Source organism: Ochotona curzoniae, unplaced genomic scaffold, assembly GCF_017591425.1.
Source record: "Ochotona curzoniae isolate NIBS_2020 unplaced genomic scaffold, NIBS_Ocur_1.0 contig_908, whole genome shotgun sequence".
Lineage (NCBI taxonomy): Eukaryota > Metazoa > Chordata > Mammalia > Lagomorpha > Ochotonidae > Ochotona > Ochotona curzoniae.
This window is the reverse complement of record NW_024466607.1, coordinates 7137524-7148033: the sequence shown is the minus strand read 5'-3', so window position 1 is coordinate 7148033 and position 10510 is coordinate 7137524. Positions and strand designations below refer to the sequence as shown.

Below are 10510 nucleotides of genomic sequence, written 5' to 3'. Positions count from 1 at the left end.
AGAGGCTCGCGTCCTCTTTCCACTTCCGGTGCCTTGCGTCCTCGCGTTCCCAGGGGCGGGAGACGATCCCCTGCTCTCGCGAGACGCGGGGAAAAAGGGCGCAGGGTTTGAAAGATGGCGGACGACGTGGACCAGGTGAGTGGACTCCGGCGGCCTCGCTGCCCACCGGCTTGCCCACCCCGGCCGTGGGCACCGCTTGGAGGAATGGCCGGGGCGGGGGAGGGCTCCTCTGTCCGGGTCCCTTCTGCGAGGTCGGCCGGGGCCCCGGGGCCTTTTCAGCCGGCGCTGTTCCGGTCGGTCGTGCATCGCTCCCGCCGTTTCCTGTGGAGCAGACGGCTTTTGTCCGCTCTGTGCCTCTCTGATCCTGAGACGAGTTCCTGGGAGCGGGGACCGGGACTTCTGTCTCTAGAGGTCTTGGAGGAGCCTGGTGCCCTGCGTTGGGGGCCGGCCTTTGGAAGCGGTGGAACCTGGCGCTGTGAGACCCCCTGGGAACCAGCTTAGCCACTTGGAGCTGCATCCGTTCCCCACCCCGTGAGCCCTGTGTTCCCAGCAGTTGGCTTTGCAATCCTGGGAACCGTTTATCGTTTCCTAAAAGCATTGGTTTAGTCCTCACGATCTCGGTGGGAAGGTAGAGGGGGCCACCAGGATTTCAGAGCTGTGACTCAGATCTCAACCTGCGAGACTCCTCACGGCTGGTACTCAGCCGCCCCGTCCACACACCTTCATCTTGACCAGTGAGCATGCACTAGGCGTTAAGACTAAAGTCCCAAAACGGACTCCCACACCTTGAGTGGGTCTGGCCATGGTGATCCGTGGCGATTTGTGTGGTTAGCTGTTGTTGATGCAATAACACGCTCTGTGGGAGCCACTGTGCTCTGCCTTGGAGCAGCTGCTGGAAGCCTCCCAGCTGCAGCACTGGGTAGGCCCGGCTGGTACAGTCCTCCGCTGCGGCAGGCCGGGGTGGGGAGAGCTGCAGCCATGGCCTGTGTTCCCCCCCTCCCCCGCGCGGTCAGCTGGGCACCAGGTGACCAGTGCTGTTTGTGTTACCAGCAACAAACCAGCAACACCGTGGAGGAGCCGCTGGATCTCATCCGGCTCAGCCTGGACGAGCGCATCTACGTGAAGATGAGGAATGACCGAGAGCTCCGGGGCCGGCTCCATGTAAGTGAGCTGACCATGCCACCCCGGGGGAAGTCAGAGCACTCCTTTGTCATCCCTTGCTGCCCCACTCCCAGTGTGAAATGTGAAACTTCTCAAGATTTAGTATTATTGCTTGTTTGGCAGGCTGAGTGACAGAGGTGAGGAGTTGGGAGACAGAGAGAGAGAGAGAGAGAGGGAGATCTTCCATCTGTTGGGTCATTCCCTAAATGGTTTCTCACCTCCCGTTTCAGGCTTACGATCAGCATTTAAATATGATACTAGGAGATGTGGAAGAAACGGTGACTACCATAGAAATTGATGAAGAAACCTATGAAGAGATTTATAAAGTGAGTCTTGTTACTGTCCAAGTGTTTGTGGTTGTCTCAGCATCGCACACGTGTGTGTGGAGAGGCTGTCCCTTTCTCACACCTGCTGATGGACTTGGTTGATGAAAGGCAGGGGTCAGGCTCGTTTCCAGCGCTGGCCTGACCGCTTCCTCTGTGGGCTGACTCGGACGAGGGAGCCTACCGTGTGAACGTCTCGCTGCTGAGCCCGAGCAGGCGTTACCACTCACCACCTGGGGTTACCAGGAGCGCCGTGTGCTGGCGTGCGTCACATGCCTCGTATTGTTCTCTCGTTCTGTGTACATTGAAGCTAGCACCACTTATTGTGTGAGAAAGTAAAACTGAGTGATTTTTAAGATATTTGTTAGGTAGGGGGTAGAGACATAATAAACCTGTTATGTGTTAAGATTTATTCACTTGAAAGGCAGCATGACAGAGAGGGAGATCTGTAATCCGCTGGTTGTCCCTGGGTGGCGACAGTGGCCAGAGCTGGGAGTCTGCACCAGGAGCTTTGTCTGGGCCTCCGTGCAGGTACAGGTGCCCAAGTTCCTGAGTCATTGCTGCTGCTTTCTCAGGCGCATTGGCAGGGAGCTGGCTCAAAGTCCCCCGTCGGTGACTACTGTGAGAGATCATGGTTCCCACGTGGAGGTTAGGGTGGCCCCTGTTCAGCTGATAACTGAATCATCACTGACAAATCCTGGGTAACAGCAGGGTAGGGTATCTCCCACCACCCCCAGCCCCACTTTGTGGGACGAGAGGAGAGGCTGGGCAGCATGCAGCAGCGACAATCCCACGGGGACAGCGGCAGTGCTGCCTGCCCTGGGGTGGCCACCCTCTCCAAGCTCAGATGTGCACGCTGCAGCACTTGGTGCTTGTGCACGGAGTGTAACAGGTGCCCCGAGCCTGGCTCCTGGAGCTGGGCTGTGGCTCGCTCACAGATGCCTGTTCCTAATGAGACACACTGCGTGGTTTTTCCTTGATAATACAATTTCTTTAAGCCCCAGAATGTCATAGGTTTCTCATGTGCGTATTCCTGATCAATTCTGTGTAAAGTGCTATCCCAGTTTGTGGGGTTTCGGTATTGAGTCATTTCCTCCTGTCTCCCCCAAATTCATGATGGCCACCTTGGGTCCATTTTATAGGCAGTTTGGCTGCGAAGACCAGCCCCTTCACTGACCTGTGCCCTGAGGCTGAGCTTGTTGACCTGGGCCTCAGTGGGCCAGACCCTGCAGGCTTTTCTTCCTGCTCTGTGGTTTGCGACCCGGAAGCCATTGCTTTTCTAATCCTGGGAATCCTGTCTATTTTCATCTCTGCTTCAAGTCCACTGGTTCCTGCCCGAGCTCGTCTCTGGCACTGCCTTGCTGAGTGTAAGTGAGTTTGTGGCAAAACCTAGATGTTGGCCTTTCTCCACCGCTTTCCCAATACAGCTATTTTTGCCAAGATGTGAAGAGAACTTGAGACATGTCGCATCTCCCTACTGGCCATCAGGTGGCAGTCTCTGGGCACAGCAGCCTCTGCTGGCTTAGCTCAGCACACTTGCTGCCCTCGCCCACAATGGTCAACCCCTGGGCTGCTGAGACATTGGCATTGGCAATTGGCCATTGCAGCTCTGCCAGTCCTGCCTTCTCACCGGTCTGTGCCTATCCAGTGACCCTGTCACTCTTCACTCACCATTGGTTAAAACTCAGTCCTGTGGCTATTACTGGTTGCTAGATCCATGAGAAGTGTGGTCCTCTCGTGTGCCCAGGAAGAGGGGAGGAAGGGCTGGGATCCTGGATTGCTGCAGTTGGCAGCGTGTGGCAGGCAGTTCCTGGATTGGCTCTGTGCAGTGCACACAGGTGAGCGTGCAGGCCTTTTGGCCCGCTTTGCCGGTCTCTGATGGTCCCGTTTGCTAGAATGTTCTCATGAGCAGTGCTAATGATGGCTCCTCCCCATATAAATGCATCTGCTTCTCTGGTTTCTTTCAGTCCACCAAGCGGAACATCCCGATGCTCTTTGTCCGGGGAGACGGCGTGGTGCTGGTGGCCCCTCCACTGCGGGTCGGCTGAAGCCACGAGCTGTCCTGCGTGGGAAGTCGGACCCTTGGCACGGTGGCCTCTTCAAAGGGACAGGGCATTGGAAGGGGAAATTTGCAGACAATTTGATATTAAGAAATGACCCAGGGACTGCTCAGCTCCTGGCGGAAGTTGTTTCGCAGGTACCTTAGCCCCTCTCTGCTACGTGGCAGTTTGTGTTTTCTGCAGCCTTCCTGGTCCATACACTCACCGAGCTGGAGAACTCTGGAGCTGGTTTGCCCCATTGCATTTATGTAGAGAATTTCTGATTTCTTTTTCCCTTTCATTAAATTTGGTGTTTCCTTTTTGCTTTTTTTTAAAAGCAGTCTCCTGTGTTATGCATTCCTTAAAAGTATAAAGTCAGCGCGTATCCACAGCATGCCGGCCGCGTGGAAGCGTCCTGCCCACGAGGCCTCTGGGAAACAGCTGCACAGGTCATGTAACCCACGCTGCCAGGTCACTCAGGTAGAGTGGGGACAATGACACGGCCATGCTTCAGGCCCAGAGAAGCTGTTTGCCGTTCTAGAATCACAGGCCTCGAGTCAGCCAGTGCTTGATGTCTGCGTGTTCGAGGCTCTGCAGCTTCCGACAGGTCAGGGCTCAGACACGGCCCCTCTGAGGAAGCCCCTGTCTCAGCCTGCACGGTCAGTTGGTGGCCAGCTGTCAGTGTGCTGGGTGCATGTTGCTCACCCATCACCAAGCGTGCTGTGTTAGCCCAGACCTGGCACTGTGAGCCGTGTGCGGGTGGCAAAGCTGGCAGGTTCTCTTCTCAGCTTAGTGTAGAAATATAAAGCCGGGAATCGGTTGCGGACAGTTTTATCTGTGAACACGAGAAGAAGGAAGCGAAAGCACCTCCCGGGGGCCCTGGGGGATCAGTGTCTCCTGAAAGAAGAGGTTTCTAGAAGTGTCTTGGGTTCTTAGGGTCCCCTGACTCCTTGTCAAGGCAGGAGCCTGCAGAAGCCTTTCCCCAGGTGCTCCCTGACCAATTAGGAACTGGCGGGGCAGTCGCTGCGCGGCCCACTTGAACTTGTTCTCATGGTCACCCAGTGAGAACAAACTGGTGACTGAAAAGTGAGAAGTTTCCCAGCAGTGTACGTGCAAACACGGGGAGGTGAGAGAGGCCTCACAAGGCTTGTCCTTGGACCTGACCCAAGACTGGAGCGGGCCTGGACAGTCCCACCATGTGCCGGGAAGTGCCTGCAGCCACTTTGCAAGAGGGGTGTCATTTCGCTGTTTACTGAGCCTGCCCCAGCATGTTCTTGGAGAAGAGCAGAGGAAGGGAGGTGACCCATTCCGAGCGGATCCCCCGGGAGCCAGCTGCAGCCACACCTTGTCCTGAGGCCCTGTAGTGGCAGCCTGATGGGGGCTCTTCCGGGAGATCCCTGTGTCTGAGTGCCGAGGAGGACACCCTTACCTCAGGCACGTTGCACCCACATTTTTATTTAATCCTGTGGCTTAGGCCCGCCGACTCCTGCATGTGTGGGTCTGAGGTACGGGGCACTGATGGGCTTGACTCATTGTTCACCCCAGCTGTGCCAGGACTGGCCACTGGCCCTCTTGCTGTGTCACCGCCTCCGGGTGACTGACGTCCACCCAGTCCAAGGACTGCGTCTAATCCTTGTCTGCTCCTTCCTTTGTCATTCCCCACCCCACCCTTTTTTTTCATGAATTACACAACATTTGCCTGTGAAGACTTAGCTGTGAGTGTGACATTTGTAAAACTCACAAACCCTAAAATCTGACCCAGTTGCCCTTACACCTAAAACTCAGCTGCCTCAGGACATCTGCTGGCCCAGCTCTTCTAGCAAGGGGTAGGAAAGGGTTAACTGTGGAAGAACTGAGAGCCTTGGTCAAACCCAGGGAGAGGGGGCTTTGTGGGCTCAGCCCCCAAGGGGACAGCTCCGGCAGGGCCCTACCCTGTCCTCCACCCTGAGGTAGCAGCCGTCGGTGGTCCCTGGGCACCATAGCTGAGACGCCCCAGGCTGCACAGCACTCGGCCCCACTAGCTGATAGGACACGGGCGCATAGCTGGGGGTTCTGTACCTGGTAGTCCCAGGGCTCTCCAGCAGAGGCTGCACCTGGCTCCCCGCCTTGATTTCAGGAAAGAGACTGCCGGACATGTCTGCTGCCCACAAGGATATGCAGGCAGAATGTGGGACTGCAGTGAAGGGTGCATCCCTGGGAACCGGCAAGCTAGCTGTGTCGGCCTCTGGACACCAGGGCAGAGCTTCTGCATCTGCACCCTCACGGGTAGCATTTTACTTCTGTCCACGCTACAGCCAGCTCACCGCAGGGAGGAAGAGGGGCAAAGAGTTGGCAGCCATGAGCAGGGTCACCTGTGCTGAGCAGAGAAGGCCACAGGATCCCAGGAACGCCCTGGCTCCAGGCACAGAGTCCTCTACTGCTCGGTTGTGCCCACCCTGGCCGCACAGACTCTCCTCCACGGCTGACCCACGTGCCAGTTGCAAGGATCTTGCCCTCTGCCACATGGGTCCCGTCCACAGGCTTGCCCTCACGGCTGTGGGCCGGGTTGTACCATCTCAACTGCCGGTCTTCTCTCAAGGAAGCTAATTTATGGGCTGCTCCATAAAACCAGTGTTCTGTTCCTTCACCAGTGAAAACTGTCTCGGAAGACACTAGTGAGATCACGCTGTGGCACTGCGGAGGAGAGCGGGGAGTGCCCGGAATGGCAGCTGTGATGGCCTGATGCTCACTGGGCCCCAGGGCCCTCACAGCTGCTGGGGCAGGCAGGGGGCAGAGCCCCCTCCTAGACAAGCCCACTGAGCAGCAGGTGCAAGGCGACGTGAAGGGGCCACGCCCTGCCCTCCGTGAGGGCCAGCAGCCACCAGCGACATGGCACATCGCTCCCCATCCCTCTGTGCTTCCCACACCTGGACAGCTGGCCCGCCTTCCTGTCAATCTTGTCTGCCACCATCGGCCTCAGAGGAGCAGTGGATGCCAACTGTGGTACCTCGCTGGTTACCTGTTCACCTGGAAGAGTAACCTGCCAAGAAAGGAGGAGGTCTGAGGTTTCAGATTCCTTCTAGATCTCTTGCTCAGCTCTGGTTAACCAGAGCTGTAGATTCTTCTCTTGGCTGCTTCTGGAAACCCCCCCCCCCCCCCCCCAGTTCCTGATGGTGCTTATTCCAAAGGAGTTTTTTCCTTGGTTCTCATCCCACCCGGCTGCAGTGCTGGGAGGCTCTGGACATCAAAGGGCGGTCCCTCGCGGGAGGCAAGATGGGCTGCAAAGGCCATCGAAGTGCCAAGGAGACCCAGTTCAAGTCCCAGGTGTGCCCCACATCAGCTCTGCCTTGAGTCCTTCATGACAGGGGAGCATCTACCTGGGCAGCCAGGAGGGGGCTGCTACCACAGGTGCTGACCGTGGAGTCTAAGGCCACAGCCATGGGGAAGCTCGCCAAGGTCGCTCCACCTTGCTGCAACGCCCCACACCTGCTATCTCCCAGGCCGGCTTCAGGAGGTGCGTGACTTACACGTCACATAGAGAGAAGGTGAGAGTCGGAGAGAGTTTACTACATCCATTGGCTTATTCCCCGGTTGGCTACCACAGCCAGAGCTGGTCTGGTCTGAAGCTGGGGAGTCAGGAGCTTCTTCCAGGTCTCCCATGTGGATACAGGGACCCAAGTCCTTGGATCATACTTTACTGCCTTCCCAGGCCACCAGCAGGGAGCTGGAGCAGAAGTAAAGCAGCCGAGTCTAGAACAAAGCCGCCCACGTGAGATGCTGTCACTACAGATGGAGAATTAGCATGGCATGCTACCACAACAGTCCCAAACTCCTGACTTTGGAATGATAATGATAATTTGATTCATTCCAGGGCTGTGCAGGGCCTATAGTGAGGGGACCCAGCCTCACAGGGCTCTGGGGAGGTGTGATTCAGGAAGGAGCATCTGAGTGGCCATCCCACCAACAGGAGGAGCAGGCCCCATGAGATGCTGCCAAAGCCGGTCACCATCTAGGCCCACTGTAACTCAGGCCCTGGGCGAGGGCAACTTGGCCTGGTCAAGGGAGACCATTGGGCTGGAGAAGCCCAGGGAGGGTGGCGGGAGATGGGCTAGATGAGGAGCCAGGTCACATTGATGCTGTAGGTGAGGATGAGAAAACCAAGAGAATGAAAGATGCACAGCCACAGCAAGTCCAGGCCCAGAGCCTAAGCTAAGCCACACTGCATGTCGTGCCAGCAGGGGCTGCTCACAGCATCTCTGAGTGCAGTTATGTGCAGCCTGGCCGGCTGCACGGACAACTCCCCATCACTGCTTCCTGCATGAACTAGCTACTTTTGGTGACCCGTGTTCCTGGGGCACCAGCAAGCTGGGGCTGTTCAGCCCCCAGCTGAGCCTGGTGGGAAAACGGAGCTGTGCCCCTCAGGCCCCTGCAGCAGAAGGCAAGGGAGGGGTGTCTACCCAGCCAGACGGCGCGCCTTCGCATGCATGTCTCAATGTGAACACCAGATGGTGCTGTGCTCTTTGCTTTTCAACCTCAAGACGAAGACCTGGACCAAGGAACCTACAAGCATGCAGTCCAGGCAGAGTGGGTTCAGTGGAACGCTGGGGTCCTAGGTGTGTGACGAATGGTGGTCCGCCTCCTCGACCTCATCGCCACAGCTTCATCAAAGGCCAGGGCCCGCCTGCTGTGAATGTAGCCTGGGTTTGCAGTTGTTGACACCCTCAGTTCCAGTGCTGAGTGACACAGGGCGTGCTGTGTGAAGAGTGCAGATTTGGAGAGAAGTCCTGCACGGGCTTCCCAAGGAGTCCCAGTGCCACTGCTCACAGACCTCAGGAAGTAGTGCCAAGAGTGAACTGGGGTCCCTGAAATACCCTGCTGGGGGGCCTGGCGTTCCGTGTGCCCTAATCAAGCCCACAGCACTCTGGATCACGAGGAGGAGACCCGGCTTACAACCAAGATCAAAGCCCTGCCCACGCATGTCCACCTCCTAGCTCCTAGTTCTTTTCGTAAAATCCCCCTTGCTGTCTTCTTCCACTGTTCTTTTCTGACGTGGCCGGTCTGAGAACTGCTAGCACCTGGCTTGCATCCAAGTGCCCCATGGCAAAGATGTGGGAATGGGCCAGTCTGGCAGAGTCCCCTGCCCTCGTGGTCCTCGCTGGTGCTCAGCGGGGTTTTTCTCGGCCCGGCTTCAGGCTGCGATGAACAAGGTCACCCAAGAACATCACGAGACGGTGACATCACCGTCAACTCCTGTCCAGAACACACTGAGGACTTGGATGACCAAGGGCACAGGCAGATCATCTTGGTGACAGTTTGGCAGGGCCATGTACAGGCCCCTGCCCAGTATCAGGGCCCAGGAGTGTCACTAAAAATTGCCCAGGAGGGCGCCTGCTTCTGCTCGGCGGACCTGGCCGCCTTCACGGGCTCCGAATGTCACAGCACCGGCCCCGGGCTCTTTTTCCCTTTTTCCTAGAATGGTCAGCAGCTGCCAGCATCAAAATAGAACATGCAGCACGTCATGGGCAGCCTGGCTGCAGCCAGCACATCCACGTGCGCAGGGCCCTGCGGGGAGCAGATCCTACAAGCAGGGACCCCGCACCCATCCCGCTCCAGGCTGCCACTGCATCTGCCCTCAGGGCGTGTTGGAGAGTGACCCCGATGTGGCTACCTCACTTCCCCCATAGAAAGCACCGTTTCACTCTAATGACTGGCTGACCCTAACCTTGCATCCATTTCCCGAGTTCATAGCTCTCCTACGTGAATTTTTTTTCCACCTCTGGCTTACGTACATTTTATTACTCTTAATGAGATGATGTCATTGTCGGTACAAATGAAATATGCAGGGGAACTTTCCGGTAGAACCTAGAAAATAGATAGAATTGGAGAATTCCAGGCACAGCAGGCTTACTGTTGCTGCGTGTGACGTGTGACCAGTCTTTTCTCCCTCTCTGAGCTGTCATTTGCCCTGGGCTGAGTGACTCACCCTGGCGGAGACAGCCCATCCTTTGACCCCTGTGAGAACTGCCCAGTCTGAGCACTGGGTGTCATTTTAGCAACTTGCACAGAGCGGATATGCAAGAAATACTTGGGAACAGATGTTTCCCATTTTTAATTTGCACATAGTATGACATTGGCCATCTCCCTTGTCCCCAGGTGCTGCCCATGTTCCCTCTGCCACGGGGACAGGCAGTGTTGGCAGGCCAATCCACCCCAGGTCTCCCCAGCTACCACTGACACCTCCCTGTCCCAGGACTCAGGCTCGGACATAGCACCCCAGCTTAGCTTCCGCAGCTTGGGGAAGCAGCTCTGAGCTGAGTCCATGTTGGGCAGTGAAAGGGGGATGGTGACGTTCCAAGCTGCAAGGCTGCTTCTTCTTCTGTCCATCCCAAGCCCCATCACTGCTGCGGGCAGCAGGCACCAGCTGCCGGCTGCATCCCCAGGGGCTGTGGAGGAGGCGCTGCGCCCACCTGGCTCCTGCAACACACACATGGCTCATCAGATTCAGTTCCGTGTACCTGCCTGCCCTGTCCAGCTCTTGCCCAGCCTCACTGGCCTCCTTGCTTTGCTTCGAACACCGGGGTCATTGCTCCTTAAAGACCTTGGAGGCTGCCCCACTGTTGCAAAAACAGTCTCAAGATGCAATGAGTGATAGCACCGCGACGGTGGTCATAAAGTTCAGCGGCAGGCTCCACCCGACACGAACTGGGTCACAGTCTCTGGACGGCAACATCAACATTTCCCATAGACGCAGCATCAAGCCAGGTAGGCTCCCAAGACACCCACATCCCCCGTTAGGGTGCCTGAACCGCAGTCCCTCCACAGGTCCTCTGATGAGCACCCTGGGAGGCAGCAGGTGTCAGCTTGGCATCAGATACTTGGTCACTCATGCCTCACAAGAGAGACCCGGATGGAGTTTGGCACTCTTGGCTTCAGGCTGGCCTGGCCCTGGCCCTTGTGAGCCTCTAGGGAGTGAACAAATTAGAGGGATGATTCTGTCTCTTTCTCCCC

The 10510-nt window shown here is 56.9% G+C and overlaps 1 protein-coding gene across 1 annotated transcript; it reads left to right on the top strand.

The window, feature by feature from the left end:
- The first annotated feature begins 24 nt into the window (after nucleotides 1-24).
- On the top strand, nucleotides 25-3860 carry LSM3 (LSM3 homolog, U6 small nuclear RNA and mRNA degradation associated). Its single transcript, XM_040994900.1, has 4 exons — nucleotides 25-135; nucleotides 1051-1161; nucleotides 1392-1487; nucleotides 3452-3860. Exons 1-4 carry the CDS (start codon nucleotides 115-117, stop codon nucleotides 3530-3532), a joined length of 309 nt encoding a protein of 102 aa, XP_040850834.1. The 5' UTR covers nucleotides 25-114; the 3' UTR covers nucleotides 3533-3860.
- Nucleotides 3861-10510: the final 6650 nt, after the last annotated feature.

Bases quoted from the DNA above. Each gene is read 5' to 3' on its own strand.
- LSM3 (XM_040994900.1), top strand. From the start codon at position 115: ATGGCGGACGACGTGGACCAG. The intron at 136-1,050 runs GTGAGTGGACTC...TTGTGTTACCAG, and splicing joins TGGCGGACGACGTGGACCAG to CAACAAACCAGCAACACCGT. The intron at 1,162-1,391 runs GTAAGTGAGCTG...CTCCCGTTTCAG, and splicing joins AGCTCCGGGGCCGGCTCCAT to GCTTACGATCAGCATTTAAA.